At 48.0% G+C, this 26,489-nt stretch overlaps 1 protein-coding gene and 1 pseudogene across 1 annotated transcript in view; both read left to right on the top strand.

Moving 5' to 3' along the window:
- The first annotated feature begins 2,906 nt into the window (after positions 1–2,906).
- Positions 2,907–26,489, top strand: part of LOC8053205 (zinc finger protein 385B) — a 50,792-nt gene continuing 27,209 nt past the window's right edge. Inside the window, exons 1-3 of the mRNA XM_040223290.2 lie at positions 2,907–2,937; positions 3,061–3,374; positions 19,790–19,971. Of these exons, the coding sequence (XP_040079224.1) occupies positions 2,907–2,937; positions 3,061–3,374; positions 19,790–19,971 (527 nt within the window). The remainder of the gene's footprint in view (positions 2,938–3,060; positions 3,375–19,789; positions 19,972–26,489) is intronic.
- LOC120850708 lies at positions 15,864–17,531 on the top strand (annotated as a pseudogene).

Raw genomic sequence — 26,489 nt, 5'->3', positions numbered from 1 at the left:
CCTTTAACTTAAGAACTTCTTAGCTAAGTTGTCGTAACCTAAAGGGCGATTCACGCACTCGCCTTGAGTCCGACAGAGCGCAAGGGTTGCCATGGCAACCCTCAAACTCGGTCGGACTCAATGCAAGTGTGTGAATCGCCCATAAGAAGCTCTTCGTGAATCTGGCCTCTGATGTTTTTGAATAAACCTTCACCGAGCGAGTTGTGTACACAGGTTGGAGACATTACAACTAGGCAGTTGTGACCTGCGCTTCTACATTTGATATTGGCACGTCCAATAATATGCACGTCCAACGACTTCTTTTCTAAAGTGGATTCTAAGACACGGGGTGCACATCAAACTAGGAGCCACGGAATGTCTCTTTGGGAGTAGGCCTTTCTCTGCATGCCTTTTGCTGCCACCGGGTAGAGGCAAGGCTTTTATATGTACTTAATCCTGGTGCCACGAGAATGTTATATTCTTCGAGGTCAGTGTTAGGGTAGTTGCAATTAAAACTCAGCTTGCAGCCACCCGAATATGCGAGGCATTGACACCTGGCAACAATCGACAGCTTTCGTAATCGGTGCGTGTCTTCACCCGGCACGTGTGCGAGGGAGCGTGGGAATTTTGTGAGTTGTGCTGCTCTGTCCTGCAGAGACAGCAATGTAGATCGACGAGGCGTTGAAAGAATGGTTGACCGAAAGAAGTTTGGCGGCGATTTGACATGCATGGAATGTTTCCAGAAGAAGCTTTTAGGTGCCCGTAGCAGTAGTCAAGAAATGGGCATGGTGTAATGGCCTGGGGCACGTCAAAGCGCAGCACTGTTTACTGCTCACCATGTCGTTTCTTTGGCCGCTGCTGCTCGGGCAATTTTTCATTAGAAGCAACACTTCTGAGCTCATAGTGAATAACAGTGCGACTGGGACAAGGACAAAAAAAAGAGAGATACACGGGACAATCCCCTACCAACTCGCCCAAATGTTTGTTCTAATACGTTTGAGCTTGGACAAACCTTACGAACTAAGGTAGTACACGAGTAGTACTCACAATTTCCAAAATTCTTTCTGGTGCTTACTGGTGATGCGTGTGTTTTCTAAAGGATCTACTATTTGATCCTAACAGTAGACCTTGCTTATCCCAATGGCCAAAGTGCCGAAAGCATGCAAGCCTTCACGGAGGCGCACGGGAGACCCTTGAGTTTCCCTCCCCCTCCTCCACCAAGGTCAACGGCAAACTGGGAAACAGTGGACAGAAAGCAGAGGAGATGGGTGACGGAAGGTTGAAAAAAGTGGCTGGCTCTAGTTCGAAATCGCCGAGGAATTTGACACTCTGTCACCGACTGTTTGACACTCCTTGCAGAACAAGGAAGATGTATTTGACAGATTCAAGAAAAGTCTCTCACGCGAGAGAAAGCGTGCCCGTGATTTGATGATCGTGCATTGCCCACTGTTTTACGCACGCCGTTTTTTAATGAGCACATGCTTGCCGAACCAGCATATGATTTCCAGAGCTGCAACGATTTCTACGGGAGTGTGCGAACACGTTGGTGAAGCCATAGCCACTGAGGATAACTTCAATTCATTTGCGCTTGTTGATGCGGACATTCCTGTTGTTACTTTTGCCACAGATGCTGCTACCATAGGCCTTGTCTGCCGCCAAAGTAAAGAGAAGAGACGTCAGAGTGGCACTCCGAGATATACCGACGACTTCAGAGACTCGAAGCATTCTACAGCTGCTTTGGAACAAAGTGTAGTGCAGTGGCAGTGACAGTGCTCTTGCGATGCCACAACGTTAACAACCCACTCTACACTTGGCGTTTTTGTAGTGCCTAATAGCACCCGCCCTGGAAAAAAGAAATGGCCGATAAGAAAATGCCATTGTAGCTCTGTCGATGCCAAGAGCTCTTCCTGCTGGTAGACACGGTTTCACGCGCTCCAAAACAAGATAGGAAAGTGTTGGAACAAAACGGCCAGATGTCTATTTTGTTCCTTACGCTTTTGTTCACGCACCCCACGGTGCGTGAACGCGACACCAATGCCGTACGACTTCTCCGTGACTTGTTGCAGCTATCGCTGTGAATGTACTGTGGGTTAACACAAGACCGCCCATATTTTTGACTGCTTGGTAAAAGTGCCAGGAGCTGTTTGTCACCATGGTTTGTTTGATTAAATATGTGTTTAGGGTCTTCTGCAGTGTTCCTGTCCTCCTTCAAAACTGCTGTCACTGTTTGGTTTTTTTTGTTTTTTTTCCTAATTGAATTATGGTTTATATTAAATTTGTTTTTCTTCCCATTGACTTGGCTATGACGAGGGATTTTTGTAATGGATCAATGAGACATTTCTGACCCGTTTGCGAGTTCATAATTGAGCAATATTTTGATGAGAATGTCTCGCCAACGTACAAATGGCGAGAGGTTTCGCATCTCTGATGTGCTTGTTCCTGGTACTCGTTCGTCCACCGGTTAATGTCAGCTTGTGTATGGCAGCAGAACAACTTGAAATTTGCAAATGAGGTGCACTTACAAGTTGGATTTAGATTAGGAGTTGCCTATGATTAGCAGTCGCTGCATTAGTATTTACCATAACATCCCGAGAGATTGCCTACCTAAAATTGAGAGCAAATGAGATGAAAATAGGGAGAGGGCCATCTTTTGGCGCAAGATCGAGAAAGGCTGAGAAACCACCATTTTTAGATCGCTTTATCCCTCCAGACTTGTTATCGCAGCGAGGGGCAGCGAAGCAAAGATGACGGTACTTCCCAGTCAGCAATGTTCACCCGCACCCCGCCATAGCTAACTAGCCGCATTTACGCCAAGGTTATCATAGATCTGAACGCTGATTGCTAAGAGTGGGCTATCTTTCTGTGTTTAGAAGAAAAAAAAAAACGATCATACCGGGCCAAACATAGGGGGTGGGTTTTCTCTCAGGATGGAGCATCCTCGAGATATTACGGTCGTGCGTTCGAAACGGGACATCGTAAGAAGACGTGGACATTTCTCCCTGTGCACATAGTTTTGTGCTGCCCTTCTCGCTTTGGAGCGTGTAGATCGGGCCCTCACGCATTTGTTTTTCACCTCTTCAGAACCCAGCTACGGCGCCACCACCAACGGCACGGGTTCCTCGGGAAACAACGGCACGGACGCGCAGGCCGCGGCTGTGGAGGCGGCGCGGCGGGACGGGATTCCCGCTGAGCTGATTCAGCCGCTCTGCTGCAAGCTGTGCGACGCCAAGCTCAACGGAAGGCTGCAGGCCACAGCTCACTACGTGGGCAAGAGCCACGCCAAGAAAGTGAAGCAGTACCTCCAGAACAAGGGACGCGCGGGTGCCCTGACGCCCCAGCGGGTTCCTCCCACGGGACCGACCCAGCCAGCCGGGGAGACAGTCAAGGCTGAGGCTGTACGTAGCTCTTCTTGCTCCGAGATTTGTTTTTCTCTTCTTCTATTCTGGTCGGCATTCTTTCCGGCTGGATTGAAAAAATGTTGGGTGTGTACTTTTGCATTGGGCCATGGGTGCACCTTGGAAGAGCGGTGGTCGTCACCCTAACCAGAGAGAGGTCTGAATTGGAAGTAGACGGAGCGTAGTTTCTAACTTGAAGGGGTCATGAAATGAATTTTGGATGTTCTTTGTGAGGTACTGGTTTTGAATCTTGAGGTGTTGCTTTATGACTCCTTAACATTTATTTTTCCCTCTAGATAGGTTTTCCAGGGAAAAGGTGTCAAAACCTTTGGTGCACGAGTTGGGCTGCATTCATACCCATAACCCACAAAGTGTGTCCTTCAATAGGAATCTTCGTAACCGAAAGAAAATAAACGACAAAGTAATTAGTGGAATAGTGCAGAGAGGGAAAACATTGACAGCAACCTTTATCTCCAAAGTCCTGCAATACATGAAATACAGTAGTCATTCAGTGATTGTATACCTTTGTTGAGAAAACATGAAACATTGTGTAATGTCATCAAGTTTTGGCGTAATGTGACATTGTGTGCTATGTGCTGTGCATGGACGCACGGATGGAGAAATATCTGGGAGTTAGGGCATCCGTTGTAATGCATTCCATGCTTGAATAACCTCCTATATGTAACTGTAAGATGGGAAAACACATTTTACAATCAATCTTTAGGGTGCCTCACATCTACCGACTAGCTATACTCGTAGCCTTAAAACATACAGCACTGCAAAACCTAATATTTTCTACTGAACAATGCACGGCTATCCTGCTCCGCTGTTGTTTGGCAAGGAAGAACGTATCTTAACCCTTTCACGGTCACTGACGTGCCTGTACATCAGCGTGGGAGCGTCTCGCATGGTTGCTGATGTACAATAGTACCTCGTTGATAAGTTTTTTCGGGGACCGCGGAAAAAAAAAGTATCATCCGGGAAAACGTAACAACCGATAGCGCGTTTAGGGGGGCTCTACATGAGATAAAAAGCAGCTCTTATACAATTGTTTATTTTATGTGCACTTACAGAACTGTTGAGGACTCGGACATGTTCACAAAAGTGTGCAATATCCGCCTGCCACTTCGAATTAATGTTAAGCAGTAAAAGCCTCTTCTCCAGGAGCCGCAGTCCCCTCTCACTCTCCGCGCAGTTGTGAACATTTACGTAGCAGCGCAAGGCGTCCAACGCAACGATCGCATCCGCAAACGTGGGCGCAGCGTAATCGTTCGTTATTGCTCAACATCTTCATCACTTTCTTCTCTTCAAAAGAGAGTGCCTTCCTTTTTCGCGATGCCATGATCGTCGTCAATGGGCGCAAAGCGCACGTATTCGGAAACACTACGGTTCACGCAATCGGGCAGAACAGAAACGAGAAGCGCAGCGTGCGTGTGGGTACACATTGTGCCAGAGAAAGAGGAGGACAGATGAAAGAGAATGAGCGTTTGCCGCCTCGCCAGGCTCGTTCCCCGTCCGAGCTGTGCTCCGAGGTCACACCCGGGCAAGATGGGAAGCTGTGGCAGAGCTCAGCAAAGCCCAGCGAGGAGACAGAAGGAAAAGAGGGGGAAAGGGTTAAAAGGAAAGACGGGCGTCTGCGTGCCCACGCTTGCCGTGTAACCCACATTGCATGCTTCAGCTTTGCTCCACTAGCTTCGCTTCAAAGCCAGCGTGGCAGCTTGGCGCCCGGCGTGCCAAGGCGCCGCTATGCCGACACTTTTGGACATAACAGCCTGGAAAGCAAATGGTAGAGGGAGGGAACTAATACATGTATCTCTATGGAAGTAAAACGGGACCGGCGCTTTTAAAGTAACAGCTGGGAAAACGTATCAACTGAGAGGGAATCAACGACAACGAGGTTGCACCGTACAAGTACAACAGCGACTGCTCATCAAAAAATTCCTTCCTCTGCTTTAACGGGCACGTTTGCGGGGACCTGCTGCCATCTGGGGAGTTTGTAGGGAACTACGACCATATAACTCCCGTCTTGTTTATTTTAGGGCAGCTTTTTGAAATTGCCAAACTGGACGCTCTGTGCACGTGATGCTTTTGAGATGGCCGTGCGTGCCGACCACAATCCTTCCTTTTATATGCAGCAACACAGCTGGAACATGGCAGAAAACTGCTCATCAAACAGAAACTAAGAAAGACGCGAGAAAATATTTTGCAATTCCTGTATACCGGCCACTTACCTTTCAGTGATGCTGGACTGAAGCAAAAGAATACGAAGCCGTGGCTAAACTAGGCAACGTTGATCACATGCTGTGAAAGCTTTATTCTCACTGTCTTGCCTATCCAGATTGAGCCTCTTCGGAGGAACCGTAAAATTCCCCGCTTTCTGCCTCAGTAATGAAAAGTGTATAAAAGTGTGGCAACAGCAGTGCTTCCTGGTAGGGGCAACACCTCCTATAGCTACATAGTTACGGTGCTCTATAAAAAATGGCACGCAGCGCATAAAAAAATGGCATCGCACCTAGAAAAAAAAAAAAAGAAAATGCATATAAGCCGCATTGTTGTACAGGACTTACCAAGAAAAATGTTTAAAAAAAGATGCGACTCATACACTGGATAATACGGTAAGTGGAAACTTTTAAGTTAAGCCAAAAAACTTTGAATGCAAAACCGCAAAACATGGGTGTAGAATTGCGCTGAGCAGGTTTCAACAGTCTGGGGGGGTGGCAGAGAAAATTTTTAGCTAATATAGAGGGCTCGAGTGCCGCACCAGTTGCATCCTCATCGGCAACATGGCGGCGGCCTAAGGGTGTTTTTTTGGAAAGGTGTATGCTCCTTCCACTTCTAAGCTGAGACTATGGCTAAAGCTACAAGCTCGAGTTAGGACGTGCTTCTGGCTTCGAGACGTGTCTTTCTAGTGCGAGCGCTTGTTCTGCGGAAGAATGTTTCTAAGACTTTGCGCTTGTCACATTGACTGCACTCGCAGCTTAAGGGTGAACGGGAAATATATGCACCGACAGTCGAGGGGGCCGCTGGAATAGGTGAGGGGCCACTCATTACGTTTCATTGTATTGCTCATTGTGAGCTGGATGCTGAATCGAAAGTGAACAATACCGCTTTTTTTCTGCGTGGGGAATTAAATGTCGGCCTGCAGTCACAGCACCCTTCAACATTGTGCAAAACTTCAGAAGTAATTTAATTGTGACTCTGCTGCTTTTGTACAAGCAAGCGTAACTCTAACACAAAAAAAATTACCGCATCTCCACGTGGTGAATGATGTTGATTGGGGCGAAGCTCTGGTGGTGCTGATGATACTGATTTTATTGTTCATGGGTAGTGCTGATGGTGCTGATATTTTTTTATTGCTCATAGGTACAGGGGTGGAACGGCTGCGCCATTTGCGCCATTTTGCGCCAGACGCATGTGTCTGCGCCATCCTGCGCCATGTTGCAGAAACTGCGCCAAAGCCAATACCTCGCGCCATTATGCGCCAAATCGCAAAACGTGCGCCAAAAAAACGTTTTATTTTGTCTTGGTTTCGGTTTTTATCGACTCGATTGTCAACAATGAGGGCGTTTAGCCTGGTCGGCCTTGCAATCCCTTGTTATGTTTATTCCCCTTGTCTATCCCGAGTCGGAAGCGCGCGAAAAAACTCTAAGCGCTACACCACCTGCGACTGGATTGTTACTCTTCAACCATAAGCGATAGGGCAAGTAGGCCGAGGTGAGGTCGAGTCGTTAAGCGTCAGATTGCATGAGGCTCTGCGGCCCGGGATCCGGGCGTCATCCAGTCGAAAGCAAATGAGCAAAATATTCCTTTTAGTGCTTCATCGTTAGGAGTTGGAACTGCATTCTTGCAAGATAAATCGTGATTTGATAGAACTGAAACGCGGTCCGATCCGAAACCTTGCCGGTCAGCAGCTCTACTTATCTGCTCGGCGTACTTTAAGCTTGCTCCTGCTTATCGCTTCAAATAAGATAACTTCGTTAATCGTAGTCTGCTGCTTCGATATCGAGTTGCACAATAGGATAAACTTGAAATTTGTTGCTCTGTTCCTCCGTGCAACTGCACGTCCGTTGCTTACGCACGTCACGTGGTTCGCACATATAATTACTATGTCGAGCACGTGTGGGTTGTGCGATAAGCAGAGCTGGTTTGCATCTTGAGCGTCTGAAAGCCACTCAGAAAATATCAAGGACGCTATCTTCAGAAACATAGAGTACTTGCTGTTTGATTCTCATTAAGGCTGACAAAGATTCAAGTTTTCGCACATATTACACTGTTATCCCCTCTACCTAGGTCCCTAACCGCTCATGTTCATCTCTGCTGCTAAGCACAATTGAAATTGCTTTCGTGCTTGTGTAAGATACAAGCTGAAGTGCAATGCAAACTGATCTGAGCTGCTCCTAGCCTGCTCCAGAATGTAGTTTTAGCTGCTCCCAACCTGCTCCAAAACAGCTGTTTCAGCTGCTCCCGTGGCTGCTCCCAAGTGCATTTCATGAGTTCCACCCCTGTAGGTAGTACTGAGTTCCGGGTTGCGTTTCGGCTTCATTATTACTGCTTTATGGTCAATGAAATGCAGAGCCAGTGGTTCTTCTAGCGGATCAGCTTGGATCCGCTAGAAGTTGTGGGAATGCATCTCCACCGCTTAAGGGGGCACTAGGGTCTTGAAACAATTTTCTTTATTTCTGGTCAGAATGCCACCAAATTTTGCATGCTGGTGTGTTTTCCTATACAGACTCCAAATATGCACTCAGATTAGAGCTACTGTTTATAGAAAAAAAAGTTTTACTGGATAATATGAAACTTATTATGCAATATCTTACGCAACTTTAATCAACTTTCTCAACTCATTCTGCTGCTTTAATGACATGAAGTGATAGCCAAAGAGCTGCTGAAGCAGATGACATTCTCGGATTTTTTCTAAAATGACTTTATCTTATTGAGATATGTCAACAAAATGTTACAAAATTTTGAACCGAAATAATGTAATCTAATTAGCCCATTATAATTTATGCCTGAGGCTTATCAAAAAAAGAAGAATGTCAGCCTGCAGCTAAGCCACATGCGAATAAGAGGGTATAAATGTTTTGATGATCGGACAAGAAGAACTTGGCAAAAAGTTGCGGAAGCCCTTCGGAAGGTTGTAAAAAAAAAACGAAGCTGAGAAAATCGCGTTTGAAGTTTGACAGTTGATTATATAAACACTATCACTAATACTGCAACAATATTTCCCTCACATGTGCATCTGTTCTTTCTGCTTTCATATCTGTAAGTCATTTTTAGGTACGTCTTTTGAAACTGAAGATATTGCAAGTTACGCAAGACGACTCTCCAGGTTCCATAATCCACTAATTTTTTAAAATTTCTTTTCTTGATAGAGCATTTGAATATTGAAATAAGAGACTGTAGCAATAGTATGAAAGTAACCTTGACAAGCTTGGAGACAACGGGAGGTGACGTGTGCTCAGTGAGGATATAATTCCAATAAACAAAAATGATTGGCCCTAAGAAGAGCCGTTTTTTGCTCAGCGCCGCGCGTTGTCTAGGTTCAAAGCTGTCCCGGGCTGTAGTCGTCGGACTTCTCCAACCTGTGCCGTTTGGAGAGCTTCTTCCTTGTGGCTTGGCTGTCCGAGAACACCTTGTTTGACTTCAGGAGCCGTTGTCGGTCTTTCTCCACGCTTCGTCGAGTGAGGCAGTTGCCACAAGCGTAGCCCAGCCCAGAAGCTACACTCTCATTGGTCTTTCTCCTGCCTTGGTTGAAGACTGCTACAGCTTCGGCAACAGCTCTGGTCACGCTGAGCAGTGATGCGTGGCTGTTCTTGGACGTCTGCGCCCAGATGACAGAGTGTAGACACTCACTCGCATTCTGAGTTTTCCCGTCGGAACACCGTTCCAGCAAGTTCTCGTCACTTAGCCGAGCAAACACTGGTTCTAGAGCTGCTCGAACCGCATCAGGCAGCGGAGCCTTGTGTGCTGGTGGCACTTCATTGTTTGCTTGGGCACGATTGTACTTGCACCAGGAACTTGCTCCACTGGGGCAGAGGCTGTGGTCAGGGGCACCATCTGTCGAGCACATGTGCCGGAGGGTCGCTTGCACAGCCTTCTTCATCTCAGGCACATCGTGGCTGTGGCTTCGGAGGGCATACCCATAGTATTGTGTTATCTTCTTGATTTTGTCTTGGGTGAGCTTGCCTCTTCCACCAAGTGCCTCACCCTGTGCTTTTCTCTTTTCAACCATGTTGCGCAGAGCAGCACCCATTCGTTTGTGGACGTGGTTGAGGCAGTCCTTCTTGTCTATGGGCACAAAACCATACACCTTCTCTTCAGTGAGTGCATGAAAGGTGCGGCTGTCTCCGTCGGAAAGCACGGTCGTGTAGCGCAGCCCATGTCTTGAAAGCGAGCGCCTAAACATCACAAGTGCTGCCTCCACCTCCATGCGTCCGGCACTGCAGTCAATGTTCTTTTGGCACTCGTGCTCTGCAAGCCAGTCGGCGTAGCCCTCCTCAGAAGCCTTGGGTCCGATGGAACAGCCGAGGTAAAAGTTAGAAAGGACGACGTGGTCGATCACCAGGCCCGTATTCATTTCAATAATGCACCCCACTCCAATGTGGGAAGATCGCCCCCGGTTCATCCATGTGCTGTCGAAGATGACGTCAATGTTGTTGACGGGTTGCAGAAGGTCGCTGTAGAGCTCCTTGACGACCTCAACACTTGCAGCTTCAGATGCTGCCGCAATGGACTCGCACACACGAACCACCTTGCGCAGGTGCCCCTGGAACGTCTTGTGGTGGAGGCCCCTGTGCGACAGGTTCATACAGGCACAGAAATCCGAAAGTGCAGTCACACCTTTCCCAATGGATTGGATGCCCTTCAGGGCCCTCAGGTTTACTTCAAAAGGCGTGATGTTCGCTGCTCCTTCGACCCTTGGCGATGAAAAACGGGCCTCGCGGAGGTCGCACCCGGTGCACGAGAGTTCTAGCTTCAGAGCCAGCCCATACTGCCTAGCTGACTTCGTCAACTTCACGGGCATGATGCACTCCCCGCATGTGGTCTTAGCGAACAGACCTTCCAAAACTGCCATGTCGATCATGACAAAGTCGGTGCCCGCACCTCCGTCGACATCCGCGAAGTTCACGTCTAGAAGATCGAACTTCCGTTGAGTTGCCGACTTGTTCTCGATGTCACGCTTCACATCGCTGGCGCGTTCCGAACGCTGCGCATTCTCCTCGGGCGTGTAGAACCTCGTGTCGATTCGATGGGACGTACTCGCCGCGGGGCTGGGTTGAGCACAAACTTGATCAGGCGATCGGGCAGCTGATGCGGAGGGTGATCGCGGACGATCTACTTGGATGGCCGAACATTCCGCCGCCGCCGCATCTTGGGATAACTTGGGCGTTCTCTTCGGTGGACGGCGTCGCTGCTTTCCGAACGCACGACACGTACTAGACTTCAATCGCTTATCCCTGGCCATCACTTCTTTCGTAAATGTAACGAAAGATGAGGTAAACAACCAAGAAAATCAGCAATAGCGAGAAGCAAAACGAAGAGAACTTGCTTGTCGTCGAAGCGAACAAAGCAAACGAAACGAGAAGCAGACGACGCTGACGACGACGCCGTGGAGGGGATCGCGCGAGAGCGAGGAGGAAGGAGAAATCGGAGAGGAGGCGCGCGCTTTCACCAATAGCGTAAGCGCGCTACGTCACGTGAGCTGCGTAGCCAACCGGCTGCCGACTTTTGTGACTCAGTAAACACACGACAGGTCCGGTTCAAGAAGGTCTTTCTCTTCGAAAAAGGCGCGAAAACGTGGCCGGGAAGACAAGCTACAAAATGAAACCAAGATGGCCACTATCGGAGCGGCAGCGGCTGAGCACCATGCGCCCGACGTTGAGCCACATTTCGCGTCTCCGCGCTCATTTGGGACTCACTAGCCACTGGTAATTACGTTTTTTTTCGTACTTCTAGGTTGAATTAGACCACGAGAATTAGCTGAGACAAGGTCAGATATATAAGGAGTCCTGAAGTACTGTTTTTGAAAAATCGACATTTTCGCGATTTTTTTCGATTTCAAGACCCGCGTCCACCCTTAAGTCAACGGTCTATGTCAGAAAGAGAATGCGAGGTATGGAATGTGGTTATATACGCATTTGAGCATTTGACCGCAGCGCCCTCTCGTCTATAAACGTTGAGCCAATGCATGCAAAGTTTATCGCGATTATATATGCATTTGACCACAGCGCCCTCTCCTGTATAGACGTTGAGTGGTTAGATGCAACGTTTCATCCATGACATCCCCAGCTCTTGAGTTACTACCTCATCTCAGAGCACCCTGTTCGTCCCGCAGTCGTGGCCGAGTGGTTAAGGCGATGGACTAGAAATCCATTGGGGTCTCCCCGCACTGGTTCAAATCCTGTCGACTGCGCAAACATTTTTTCTTTTTTTAAGAACACAGATGGGATAGCAATCGATGTGAGCACGGACGCGGACAAGGCTAGACCCTAACGAGCTTCGCCCCTAAAAAGATTGGTTAACGCTCGTTCACCCATTTGTGTTTGAGTGTGCTACGGCTTCTCGCGTTCTGCTGTGTCACATTGCATGAACCTCGGTTTTCATGCCAACCCTCTCGTTGTAAGCAGCCAGAAGCAGCCTTAAATGCAGTTGGTTACGTTTGAACAAAAATGTTTGAACTATTCTTAAAGGCCGCCGTACTGTTCGCGCTTTCCACTTTCTCGTGTTTCCTTCTCTCCTGACCTCCTTTCCTCCCTCCGCCGCCCTCCGCCACCTGTTTACCGCTTTCCCCCGAGGGACCAACACGGAGAATGGATTAGGAGACGCCTCTGGTTAATCCGGCTTAACCCGCCGAAGGGGGGTCTGCTGCTTGACTAAAAATTATTTCGCTGCTCGAAAAAGAAAAAAAGAAGAAAAAAGAAAAAGAAGACGCCGCGGGCAGCAATTCAGTGCGCTTTGCCAGATGCGCAACGCTACGTCCGCCTTGAACGAGCTTTTAGGTATTGGTTGGACTAGCATTTTTCGAAGCACGGCAGGTTTTGTGTAGGTCCTATCATATGGTCCTGCAAGACCTCCCTGTCCGTTACTAGCTCACTACCTTTTTTTTTCTCCTGCGGATATGCCCCAGAGATTGATTACTAGAATTATTGACGTTTGTTACAATTTGCAAATAATGTGAAACAAAGAAGTTCTCCTCAGCCACGCAAGGTACGTCTCGTATTTTGAAGTTATTGCCCAAAAGTTTCGTTTGATGCTATTAGTGAATTATACATTGTTTTGGGTATTTTGTAGTCGGTTCCCGGACATTTCATCGAACGCCGTTTTATAGAGAAAATGCACGTTTCATTGAACAAATACAGTATAGACCACTTACAACGTAACCGCTTATAGTGCAGGACCGGGTATAACGCGGTTTTTTTAAACCACCGGTTCGCCTCCCATAGAACTCCATGTAATTACATACCGCTTAAAATGCAGGCGCGCGAAGGGAAATACCGGTTATTGGGGAGGAGGACAGACAGTGACGCCCCAAGCGGTTAACTTTACTACTACACGGATGGGGACAACAAATACAATGACGCAGCGTTCGGCCGACATAACCGAACGCGACGTCAGCGTTCGGCTGGAGTTTGTGTTCTCCGGCGAGGGGGAGGAGGGGCTGTTTTGTTTCCACTACGGCCTGCATGAACAATGCAGCATGCACGATCCCAGCTCAGCACAAAAGCCGAAGTGGGTCAAGCTCGCATTCTGTGAGGATAGATCCGGCACTTAACGTCGCTTCGTCGATTGTTAGTATTTTTTTACATTAAATTGCGCCCCGCGCTCTATTGTGGAAGATGACATGGCCATGCCCATAAGGCCTGTCGGCATGTGCACAGGCCTTGTGTTGAGTAAACACCAAGCGTGGGGAAAACAAACGGGTCAGAGCGCCCCCTATAGTTCGATCTCCTGCCCAATAATGCGGTTTCTGGCACAGCCCGCCAATCGCGCCGACGACCGGAGCAGCGAGCACGCTTCCCTGTGCGACACTAGATAACGGCGCTGACGGCGCGAGCAGCAAGCGGCACTCGCGGGGCAAGGAGGTTGCTCGAAGGAGCGGGGAGAAGCGAAGAGAGAGGCTTCAGTTGCCATAGCGACGGAGGGACGCACGCACGTGAACGACACGTGCGTGCGTCCCTCCGCTGCGTTGGAAACAAACCGCAACGACAGACCAATCGCAGGTCAAGAAGTTTTCGCACGCGTTGCATGCCGGTCGCGGGCCGGCTGCTTCTATCCGCAAACATGGCGTCGATTGTGATCGTCGTCGTAGATGGCGTTCATCTCATCGTTCCGCGTAAAAGCGCTATCCTTGACTGTGAAATTTTGTTGTGTGTCGCTATGATAACCCAGCATGTACTAGAAAGGAAGATTCACCTACTCGTGCGGCGATGTCGTGGCGGCGCTCTCAAGACGGCAGAAACGCCCCTGTCGTCGTGTTTGTTTACTTTGACTACAGTGGTGATTTCTAAGCATTTGTGTCGTCGAACATCGCCCTGATTTCTTATTTGGAGCATTTCATGCGTGTGCTCAAGTTCAAGGTATTACTGGCGCGTACCGTATGAGGAATGCGAATTTTCACGCGTTTTCATCTCCGGAGAAAGGTGATTAGGGTTAGGGTTACCAATCCTGAACACTTGCAACGACCGTCCGCAACCCGCGACGCCGTTAAAAGGCTGTGCCAGGCAAAAGCCGCTCATTTCTTTCAAAACGTGTGACACACTTGAGACAGAACTGTACTAGTCTGGTGAAATAAAGACTTTCCTTAAACTAAGCTTTCTTTTTAATCTAACATAAAATAAATTCTTTTACAAATGTAAGTTGTCTCATGGCATTTATTTTGGCCTGAAAAATTGATGTTTTGGTTATAGCGCGGTACCGCTTATAGTGCGGATTTTCGCGACTCCCGCGACATACGTTATATGCGGTCTACACTGTATTAGTCAGTCCGCGATGAAAGTAAAATGAGACATCCCTTTTTTTAATTTCGGTATTCAAGTGATTAAAATAAAATTTAAAAAAAATTTGGTTGTGACTTCATTTAACTTACAGTGAACAGTGTACCGCCTCACGCAATTGCGAAAAGGGAGCTGCACAACACTGATCTCTAATGTATTCGATGAAAAGGCGTTCATTGAAACGACTTCGATGAAAAGACATTCAATAAAACGGCGTTTCGAAAAATTTTGAGAAACGGCTTCGATGAAACGGCGTTCGATGAAATGTCTGGTCCAACTCATGGTTATTTGTAGTAGCCGTTGCAATATTTCGTTGGGTGCTTTTACGTATATATGCCATTCTTTCTGACAGCAGCGTCTTACCAGCGGTAGCAGAGATGGATGAAGCATCAGCCTATTCTTCGTTCGTTTCAAAAAAACGTTTGAGCGATGGAAGAGAGAAGGAGTATACCTGCACCAGAAAAAGTTTCCGCAGAACTATAAACCTGACATTTTCCTCCGAAGAAGAAATGAGCAACTTTGATGACTTGCTGAAAAAGGCGAAGCATGCACACAAGGATGAACCGTTAGCTGGTGTCATCACAAAAGCAGTACAGATGCTGGCTGATGATGAGAACCAACGAGTGAACAAGGCTGCTTCACTAGTGGCAGAGAGGGCCAGCGAGGAACCATCACTTTTACTCTGCGACTCGTCAGCACTATCCAAGATGGTCAACGCTGTCCAAGATCACGCTCGGAGGTGTCCAGAAGATGTCGTAATCGTCAAGGTGACACCAAGGGGATTCGCAGCTCGCCTAGAATTGAGATGCCATGAACATACTTTAGTTTTAGATACGAGCTCCAGTGTTGGAGATTTGCGAGTTGTGGACTGCTCTGTGGCAGTTGCCTTCGTGTGCAGCGGAATGCTGGGAACTCAAATTGAAAAGTTTTGCTTGTTCAGTGGAGTCCCTTATTCACGTCGAACACTCGACAAGCTCACTGTAAGATTGGTGCTGCGGTGGAGATTTCAGTAATGGAGTCATTGACAGCATCTCAGCAAGAGGAAGCGAGATTAACAGATCAGCCAGAATCCTCGACGACATCGCTGAGCATCGAAACAGATGCCAGGCACGCCTGCAGAAAAAATTTGTTTCATACTGACGTTATTGCCCTAGGGCAAAAGACCTACAAGGTGGTGGGAATTGTACATATTACCAAAAAAGAGGAGCCATCATCACAAAAACACGAAGCCGTTGGAACGCGAAAGCTCTACAAGTACTTTGATGAAAGAAACATTTCAGTTACTGACCACTCACACGACAGAAACACGACGGTCAACAAGATTATCAGAGAGCGTAATGGGACAACGAACTCCAACGACAGATGGCACGCCGCCAAAGGAACGCTCAAAGGAATGAAAACGATAGCGTTTGGCCCCAAAAAAAGTGAAGGTAAGACGTGGCACCCTGAGCTTTCGGACAAGTGCAAGTTGGTGAGGAACCATGTATATTTTGCTATGGCAACGTGCGATGGTAGCGCCACCAAACTGAGGACGACGCTGCTGAACTGCGTTGACCACTTTTGTGGACGCCATTCCAACTGCGTGGAGGACTCTCCCTGTAAGACGGCGGGGCATGTTCCGAGTACGCTGTTGATCCAAGATCCAGTCGCAGAGAATCTCCTCTCTTCTTTTTTGAGATCGACAACAGTCTTCAAGAATGCTGGGGACTACATCCAAGCAAAAGACACCTACCACGTGGAGTCCTTCAACAACACCATGTCGATCTACATAGACAAGCGAGTTCATTATATGGACCGCTCCTACAACCTCAGACAGGGTCTCGCAGGCCTGGATTGGAATGAGCATGTCGGTCGGCAGTATACGTCGACGTACTTGTCGAGGACGCCTGTCATCCTGATCGACAGGGGGGGAAGAAGAAGTACACGAAAAAGACGTTTAGGTATGACCATCATCTCGCGACTAACTCTCGCAGAACTATTGTTGGTGAACATTGCTGGAGTGTTACGGGAGGAAAGCTCTATTTAATATATGAAAAAATACAAAAAATGTTAGCACGTATATAAGAGAGGTAGCATATACTCGGTGATACCCTAAGCAAATGAAGTGCCCCTCAAATGGAACTATTGATTTAATGACTTTCATAGGTCCTGTGGTAATTGTAACTGGTTGGCTTGCCTCGTGCATGTATTTTATAAATGAGCACCTGTATGCGCCTAAAAATACTCCATGCGTCCATTTCCCGGCAGAACACTAGGGAGAGCCAATCACTGCGGTCTTCGGAGTTATCTCGGCCAACAAAATTATTACAACCTAAGGCCTCAATCAAGCTACTGAATAGTTGATTATTTCAATATGAGAGAGACCTAGTTTTGTTTCTTATCAGGTCTGTTTCTGTTTGCAATCAGTGTTTCAAGTAATAAGCTTTAATATTATTTGATATAAAACCTCCATGTACAAGACCAGTGAATTGTACCGATAGTACAAGCGCCTAATAAATTATTTTTATTTTAGTTTCACGCACAAGATCCGCCACCTGCTCCTTGAAACTGCAGCCTTGAAGGAGTCTAGCCAAGAAACGGACGAGTCCATCCCTGAAAATGGCTCCTGAAATCAAGGTATACCTTGCTCTAAATGTTTTAGGTCAGAAATCGTGAGCGAAAACTTGATGCAGCGTAGCAGCTAGAAGTAATGCCCCTAAAAATAAATTTCAAATGTGGTCACGAGTTTATCTTCAATTCCATTAGGGAGTTCATTTTCCGCTCCGGTCAACGTCTCACCAACTGCACATGCGCGCCACGCTACACCTGCAAGTGGAAAGGGCCCCTCAAATGCGCTGACATACTGTTGTTTACCCCTCATTTCAACCAGTGCTACCGTGTGCTTTTCTGCTTCGTCACTGCGTGCTCTTTGCGCGTCCTTTATGTTGCCCGTTGATTGGCGTTCCCCTTTCTTGTACTTACTTTTTTCCCCAATTCCTAGCAAAAAAGTTCTTGTGCGCGAAAAACTATTTTGGTGCACTTGCACGCTGTGTATTTAATAACGTTACCTTTTTTTTTTTTTTTTCAGCCCCTGAAACCTTGCCCATTACCTGATTGACCAAAAAAGCAAGGACACAACGACAGCAGCGTATTCAAACAGAGCAAAATAAAATGTACATAATATTTATAAGAACACCGTTGTCTTCATTGCTTGGCTTTCAAATTTTTAGCGCTGATAATCATCGTAATCAAAATATTTTTATGAATGAAAACCTCTCGTCGTGCATCGAACCCAAGATTATGCTTACGTGAAACATAATTCGGCGCGGGAGCAACTCAAATCACCGTAAACCTTTTTTTTTTTTTTTCTTTTCTTTTCAATGCGGGTTTTGCATTTGAGTCTAGCTGAGGTACCACTGGCAGAACACGAATCGCATACTTGGAAGGTGTATACCGTTATATACTCCATCTGAAAACTCATATAGCTGGTTGAGTGAATTCAATACTATCAGATTTTGTGAAGCTCGATTTGTTGAATCGAACTTCAACAAATCACACGCACCCATTCCCCCTATTCCTGTTTACCCAGTCATAGTCGTTCCCTTACGATGCAATACGACTACAATTAACGGCAGTCTATGCAATGTTGACGTTGCACAGCCGTGATCGCACGGTTTTTAGAGGCGCTATAGAACGAGCACAAGCGTCGCTACAATTTCGGTACACTGATTGATTCCTGTTTCCCCGCCGTGACGTCACGCGAGAAAAGCGATTTCTGTCTGTGAAATTAGGAACACAAAAATCAAAATATAATCACGGTAATAAAACAAAGTTAAATGGATCTCTGCAGCCAATACGGATCCATTCGCGAGGTGACTATAGGCAAAAGCATTACCTCCGTGGCTTCACTCTCTGCACACCACCAGAAAAAGTCATACAATCTCCTTGGCGCTATTATCAACACGATTGCGTTTGCAAACCGGTTGTTTGACTCAGCTAGGGTTCGTCTTTTCTGGCTTTCATAGCTCTGTATGAAACCAGAAAGGTAGATACTTTTCTACATTGGTTGGGTTTGCCGGGGGCCTCCAGTTATTTACGGCCAAAATCACACTAGAGGCGCTTCAGCAATGTCCACTTTGGTTGACACAGGTACTCTCTAAAAATGCCTGTCGTCTACTTTCCCAAAGGATACTTGAAAAGCCTATCATAGAGACCGATGGACAACGAGGTCAAGATTGTGCTTAGACCTAAAAAAAATTATAACACAAAGTTAGCCTTGTCATTCCCAAACTCGTTGCCGGACAAAATTGTTATGCGAATTGCAAGCCAGGGTTGGTAATAGTAACATAAGACACGTACGGCAGAATACCCTGCCATAAGAAAAAAAATGATTTGGCTAAAGCCAAAGTAACACGAAATAGGTGCAAAGTGTTTTTGCAAAAGGGAGCGTAAACCGAAAACAAAAAAAAGACAGAAAAAAGGAAAAATAAGAAAAGAAGTTTGGTCACGTGACCAAAAAAAAAAAACTGTCCACGCGACCAAACAAAAAAACGAGTAAAAACCATTTTTTTTTTGCCGATTTCGACGCTAGGCCCTCTTGATCGTGAACCTAGCGTGCTATACGTTGCACCAACATAATTCGGCCAAGGGTAAGCTCATGCATTCTCACATCATAGGAGAAAGCTTAGGCGCCCCGTAGTTTTTCATACCTGTGTTTACTTTATTTATGGCCAGAATTCACGTTCCAGAATGCTTTTAGACTCTTGGAGCAAAATTAGTTTTCTTCACCCGATTCATTTTAGACTTTTGGAGCAAAGCCAGTTTTTCTCATCCGAATCATACGTGCAGGCATCCCCTGTTCCCGTGTGTAATAACACTCAACAACAACAACAGCTCATCCGAATCACCTTTTAAAGCCAGTAGACCGCACTGGGTCGTCCAGCTCATCAAGCAGCACGAGACCACAACCGGGAAGGCTACTTTCAAATTCTCTGACGTGCCCGTTCCCTGCATCCAAGGTCGCCGCTTGACAAGCTTATCTTTCTTCCACCTGGTTGCCGGAACCCCAACGGCAGCTTTGCTCCGTCCCCACCTCCCTCTCGAGAGGATAGCTCGCCCTGAGGCAAATCCCGTTCTGTCGACACTCTTTTCATCCTTCGCTGGCCTGTTCCCTCCCCGTCCCGCAACTTTGGGAGAGAAGGTTCTTCCCTGCAGAACGGCCCGTTTGTACGGCGGCCTTTAAGGGGGTAGTTGCCTTTGTAACTTGATTATTGCAGCTCCAGTTAGTGTATAACTCAGTTATTTGTATCCGAGCAATTTTAACGGCTCTGGAAGAGACAAAACTGACGGACAGGTGCTTGCTTTTGTTCGTTCCTTCAAGTCGTCCTCGCGTTTGCGGGCCGAGATCTTGGCGTCCAATCCCTCTGGCGTCGTTGCACGCAGGATGGCAAGCGGTCGGCGACTGACACCCTGGAGAAGTTCTGCAAGCTGTGTGACGTGGCCTTCACCTCGGAGATCCAGGCCAAGCAGCACTACGAAGGGCGCAACCACCAGAGGCGTCTCAGAGGGCAGCCCCCCCTGCCCAAGGGCTTCTACAACCCCGCCACCGGCCGCTGGCAGAGGCAGTACGTGCTTGCTCCCTCATCCTCGGCTAGTCCCCCGTTGAACCGCGCTGAACGGGACCATTTAGGTCTTCTGACGAGGCTACACTTCAGAGTTACGACCTCTGAGCCGTTTTATGTTTTGCAGCGGTGCTGTTAAGGGCTAGGTTCCCCAGGATCGTGTCCAGTATGTCGACACAAACCTACCTGGACAGCTGCCGCCATCTATAAGCGACGGCAGCAAGCACACAACCAGTCTTGTTTCTGCCGTCGCTCCCAGATGGCGGCAATTTTTTTAACTATCATAGAAGAATTGATAGTTGGGTGCGTTGGTGGGAATTCATCGTAGGAAACAGCGCGAAAAACAGACGACGACAAAGAAGAAGCACACGTAATGAGCGCAGCACTCGTCACGCTTGTTTGTGCGTCCTCGTCTGTTTTGTGCGCTGTTTCCTGCGCTCCTACGCTCTTATCAGTTTCGGTTCGGACTCACGATGGGTCGGCCACGCGCCCTTTCGGGGAAAGGAGACGGGCTGCGGAAGGAGCGGCGACATACACAGCAGCGCGAATGGGTCCGCAACCGCTGCAAAGTCGCTGTCGCCTCGACTTCCACTGCGTCCAGTGCTTCAGATTCCCTTGCCAAAGAGCACATCGCTCGCCTGGAAAGCCATTGCCTAGAACAGAACCAGCGATGTAAAGGGCGCCGCCGGGCCAACACCACGGACGACGATCTTGCCACGGAGCCAACGCAAAGCGCGCGAGGCCCGGCGACGACTGCACTCCACGCCGGCTGAACAGTTCCTGGGTGCGACAGCGAGGTTCCGGGAGGGGGTTCTTGGAGAACCCGTTTGGCGTCACGTGCGTCGTGTACGACCAACTGTGGTTCACCGGAGACGTATCCACGATCGGCGGCGTGTCGAACAAGAAAAAGCGGGAATCGGGCGCGTGCGCGTTGCGGCAGTGTATTGAGTACAGCTCCGCTGGTCTTCCTTCTTCACGGGAGTGGAAAGGCTGAACGTTTTTTATTGCTGGTTGTTATCTCGAAGCTTCATTCCAAATCACGAGAAACGCTTTTTTGTCCTCCAGATATGATGTTTAAACAGACCGCGACATAGCAAAGCGATATCACCCGAGCTTCCTTACACCGCATCTGAAGCTCGGGAAGTGGGGCTTTGATTCGTGGCTGTACAAATAGGCTTTTTGCCCAATTACCCAAGCATCGAAGCGAATGCCAGGAACGTAAGTACACGCTCTGCATTCTGCAGCTGTAACTGTTCGAAAGAAAAAAATCTAAAAGAACTGGCACTTTGCACGTGCGTTCTAGAAACACTTTATTTCGGCTATTTACTTCAGATCTCGTAGGGGGAAGGCAACTGCGTGCTGTGCGTGTACCTGCGGTTGCAACATTCTCTTTGATGCTTGGGTAATTTCGCGAAAGGTCTATTGCTCCCACTCTACAGTAGGCAACGAGATGTTCGCACCCACAAGACTGTTGGGGAATGGAGTGACCACACTTTACGCGTAGCTCGTTTAGCGGCTCTTGGGCCAAGGAGTGGTGGCCGTTGCCAGGGGAACCTGACAGTTCTTCTCCCCGTGTTGTCGCCGCAACTTTCTGACGATACGTCTCGTCATTAATGGGCTGTGGGTTCTGCTCCCGTTTTGCTGCTGCTTAATCTCTACAACTCGCTGCAGCACTTTTTTTGTTCTAACAAGCTCTTCGCAATTGGAATGGACGGATCTCACCGGGAGTTGTGCGACGCCACTGCTCTGTGGAGCATTCTACCATAAGTGCGCATTGTATGCTCGGCGTTGAGAAATTTGTCGGGTTAGCACGAGACTTTTAATTGAGTGTTTACTTACGGCATAGGATTTTGTCTTACCGAAGGAAAGCAGGCTCCGACCAAATTGGCTAAAAAATTTAAACAGAGCCAGACAGGAAAAAGAGTGTTTTTTTATTTCTTTCGCACTTTGCTTCATAATTTATGTCCACTCCATTGCATGTTAGCTAAAGAGTGTAAGATTACATGACATGAGACATACCATATTTACACGAATGTAGGTCGACCCTTTTTTCAATTTTTGAAAATCTGAAGTGGAAATGTTGACTTATAATCGAACCAAAGCATTCCACCACCGGCAAAAATGAAACAATCGCGATATCATGAACACCCCGGCCTGTTACGAGTTCAGCTGGCTGTACCTCTACTCTAGCATTGCACTATTCTATGGGCTCATTTTACAAATTAATTATTTTTTTGTTTGCGCAAACAAGTTCGCAAATTAACTTGAATATATGGGGGTGAACAGCACACGGCGCACTTGACCCCCGGGGGGTGGCGGCACTTCTTGTAAGAGCTAGTTCGGAGGCCGTTGGAACAGCCTCGTGGCTCTACCCGCGTCTTCTCTTCGCAGTTTTTCGCACGATTCACGGTCGCACATCGTTTGATCGAGTGACGAGATAGTGCTAGAGTGCTAACTACATTTTTTTGTATTGACACGCGTGATCGGGCAGTTTAGGTTTTCGGTGCTCGTTTATGGCCATTCTTCACTCAGAAGCAACTAACAACTGCGCTGTTGGACACAAGTTCGACCCGTCGGAGACAAGTGCACTGTTGGACGCAAGTTCGACCCGTCGGAGAGGGTGATGCTCCCACTGATCTCTATTGTAGATCAGTGGATTGGAGCCTGCAGTGGCCAAAGTCTGGTTCCAGAGTTGGAAGTCAGGCTTGCAACGTACGCCGCAAAAGTGTGCAATCAGTCTCTACCCGTGACGTCCAACGCGATCGCCGAGCAAGCGCGGAAGATGCGGTTGATCCTGTCATTTGCGAAGTGCGAGATTTTGTTGGACGACGCGGACGACGTGCTTCGAGAACGTAGCAGTGATGACGACGAGACTGACATCACCTGTGTGGACGAGTCGTAGTCTAGTCCCCAACGGAGTGAGAACGAGAGTGAGCAGCTTCAGTTGTCCCGCCTCCAGCGTAAACTTGCAGTTTCGATAACGCCTGGCCATATCATGCACCTTGCGAGTGCATGCGCAGCCAAAGCACGCCAGAAGGCATCGATCGCGTGTTTGGAAGCTCGGCTTTCGAAACAGGTACTTTGCCGTTCTCCCGTGCCCGCAGTAAAATGCACATCTAAAGATTTTTCATTTTTTTGCTGATGTGCATTGTGGGGGGGGGGGGGGGGGGGGGGGGGCGACTTACAATCGTGTAAATATGGTAGTACAGTGTGCCAATGTGTTCCGTGTGCTGTGGAATCTCCCTGAGCACTCGCTCAGTAGTGGTCTATGTCAATCGGGACCTCCGCGCTGCTTTGCGCTAGCAGTTTTTAGTGCACTCTTTGCTCGATGTAATTGTTATTGCGAAGACAAGTTTCGAGCACAGCTGTGCTTTAAAAAGTCAGGTCAATCACTAAAAAAAGAAAAGCTTAGAGTCTCGATATGCATCACTTGAAATGAAACCAACTTTTTCGAAAGCAGTTTGTTTTTTTTTTGTTTTTTTTTTCGAACAAAACCTGAAAACATTGCATAATGCAATTTAAAAGTGCTACATTTACCACCAAAAAGGCAGCAAAAGAACCTCACTCACCTTGTGGTCTATTATGGTGTAGAGTAAAACCTCGTTAATTCGGATCTCATGGGACTGGCAAAAATGTCCGAATTATCCGGATGTTGAAATACCGAAAGGACAAGAAAAACTGCGCAAAAACGTTTCCCTGTGACATACCTTTATTTTGAAAAGAAATCTTATTGCCGCCTGCTTTCTGGACGACATTTGGCCGGAGACGGTAACTTTCCTTAGCGCGGTCGAGTGCCCCGCCGCACTCGCACTGTCAGAGCTACGCATCCCGTGCGCTGATGATTTAGCGCAGCAAGGCCTCTTCTACTTTTGGGTACACTACCTTCCACAGCCGCTTTTTTTTCGCGTTGAACTTATCGCTCTCGAAAGCCTGTAGGATCTCGCCCTCAATTTTCACATACGTGGCCAAAGTGCTTCTTCTGACGTCGTAACTTCCCATCGCCTGTTGTCGAGAGACGCCGTCCTTCAAGGCGCTCCGTATTTCCAGTTTCGTCGCTAAATTCTTGGCCTGGTACAGCTGCAACGGAAAACGAGTAGCACAACGGACCGGTGATTGGAGCTGCAAACTCGCAACACCCGGCGCTATTTTTCCCAAGCGCGCCGATAGCGAGAGTGCCAGTCACATTGCATGTTTCAACATGGGGATGGCCGGCGAGAAATTGAGGGATAAGATAGCTGTTAAAATGCGAGCTTTAGGATGGGCTGCTTTCTGCCGGCCACCCCACGTTGAGGCATGAAACGTGACTGTCACTCTTGCTATCAGCGCGCTCGGGAACAATAGCACCGCGTGTCGTGATTTTGCCGCTTCGGTCGTCGGTCACTTCAGAGCCGTATATTGGGAGAGTTTGGCCAGTGGGTGTGGCGACGAAGGCGCCGGAGAGGAGAAAAGGAAATGAAGGAGAGGAGAGCGTCGAAGGAGTGAGAGAGAAAGAAGAGAGCAGAGAGGAGACGACCGCCATTTTTTCGCAACACTGTCGGAGAAGAGCTCTGCTGAGGAGTTTCAGTTTCGAGCAGTTGCGTTTTTTGGCTTTTTTAAAAAGATACATGACTCTGTAGCAAAATATTAATTGGGTAGTATTCCGACGCCATAATAAATCGCCTGGCAAAAAATTTAAAAAAAAATTTGAGGGGTGTTAGTGTCCCTTTTACGTGGCAGTGGACGGCAAAGCGATTCTAAGACGTTAAGATGACTGCAGCTGCTTTTCTGCACTTGGTGACTAACTAAGGCATCACAAACAACACAATCTTATGAAGTACCCACATGACAGGAAGATCCAAGCCGGCACCAGGGCATCCTAAACGATTATGTACAACGATGTATGCGCAACGCAGGCCTATGCAGCCGGAAGGCAATTACTGTAAGTAGCACGGTGGCGGCACCACTTCCAGAATGCGTGCGCCTGCGCAGTTTGCTTGGTGAGATCTGCCTATGGGCTGTCCTTTAGATGAGACCATGATTTCCACTAGCTCCATCGGCTGCCACCGGACAATTCAGAATTCAGTTGACTTCTAGCTTCTCAAGTGCAGTGGACTTGCCGACGACGGCACAGGCGTGGCCATTCGGAGACATCCATCGGGCAAACAACGTTTGTTGAGTCGGTGCAATGTCCCGGCTCGCGAAAAGCTCGAAAACGAAGACAGGGAGGGGGCAGCTAGTGGGCAAAGGAATCGTGATATATAAGTAGTAGAGAAGACGGCTAAAGGGGGATAGATAAAATGCAACAGCTGGTTGCCTTTGCGTCGCAGCAAATGTTGTCCATCTGTCTCTCAAGCAATGGCTTTTCGTGGTTATCCACACGAGCCTTGCTAACTCGTGTCAGTGGTCGCACGACAGCGAGGCCACGAGAGAGATTGTCGGCGGCGGAGTGCAGCCGTTGCTTCGTTCATGGTCGGATTGTATGTGCGAAGTCCTTTCAGCGAATGTGATGTGGTGCCCCAAAAGAAGAGGTGTATGAATAAAGAAACCCTTTGCTCATTCGATATACCCTCCTATTGTGTCACGTCGCGTATCATTTCAGTAGCGGGTGTCGCCATTAAGCCACCTGTCGAGTGCTGTCGCACCTCCGTTGCGTTCAGCGGTACGTCTAAGGCCTCGTTCACGCAGCCGTTGTTTCCTCTGTCCCGGCGAAAGTGTTTTTGGACCGGTTTGGGTCCCCCATTGCTCCGGCAGAGTCAAAGTGCGCCGAAAGACGATTTTCTACGTTGCACTGACGGCAGACGGAGGGGTGGGGCTAGGGAGTCCAGTCCCAACGGGGGAAGACCAATCCCAAAATAGGAAACTTTCACTCAATCTGGTTGATTCTCAAAAGTTAAGAGGGGGGATTGACTAACATGCCCCAACAAGGAAGGCAACAAAGCTTTTGGGACGACGGGATGAGTGGGACATTGCACGCATTGTTTGATGTTTACAGCTCTCGAACAATAGGCATACAAAAAATTGGATTTACTGCTAACCTGCTCCTTGACATGGTAGGACCACATTGGCTCCTTTGCGATAGACCATTGGTTCTCAGCCACTGATGTTTCGCGGACTCCTTGTGGATCGGCGGGGACGATGGCGGACCCTGTTCGTGGTGGGAGGAAGGAGAGTACAGGTTAATTATAATAAAAATTTAATAAATGGATACAACTAAGTGCTAGTGTGAAGTAGAGTTCTCCTATTGACATACACATGAGAAAAATCCCCCGAAAATTGGAATGTTTTTTTTTATTCTAAGAAAATACATTTTTTATCGCCGGGCTTGACTGATGAGGCTGGGCTTCGCGGACCCCTAAAATGCCTTCGCGGAACCCCCTTTGAGAACCACTGCGATAGGCGTAAATGTGATTTTAATGAAGAACAACCCAAGCAAGAAAACAGGGTTATCGATCAACGGGGAAGAAATGTGGCATTACGAACAATTGATGTGAAACGTGCTCGCCATGGGTCTTGTCGTTTTTGTTTCGGAAGGTAGAGACTAA

This window comes from Ixodes scapularis, unplaced genomic scaffold (genome assembly GCF_016920785.2).
Source record: "Ixodes scapularis isolate PalLabHiFi unplaced genomic scaffold, ASM1692078v2 PGA_scaffold1__304_contigs__length_218370807, whole genome shotgun sequence".
Classification (NCBI taxonomy): Eukaryota; Metazoa; Arthropoda; class Arachnida; order Ixodida; family Ixodidae; genus Ixodes; species Ixodes scapularis.
The sequence above is the reverse complement of the archived record's forward strand: the minus strand, read 5'-3'. Positions and strand labels throughout refer to the sequence as shown.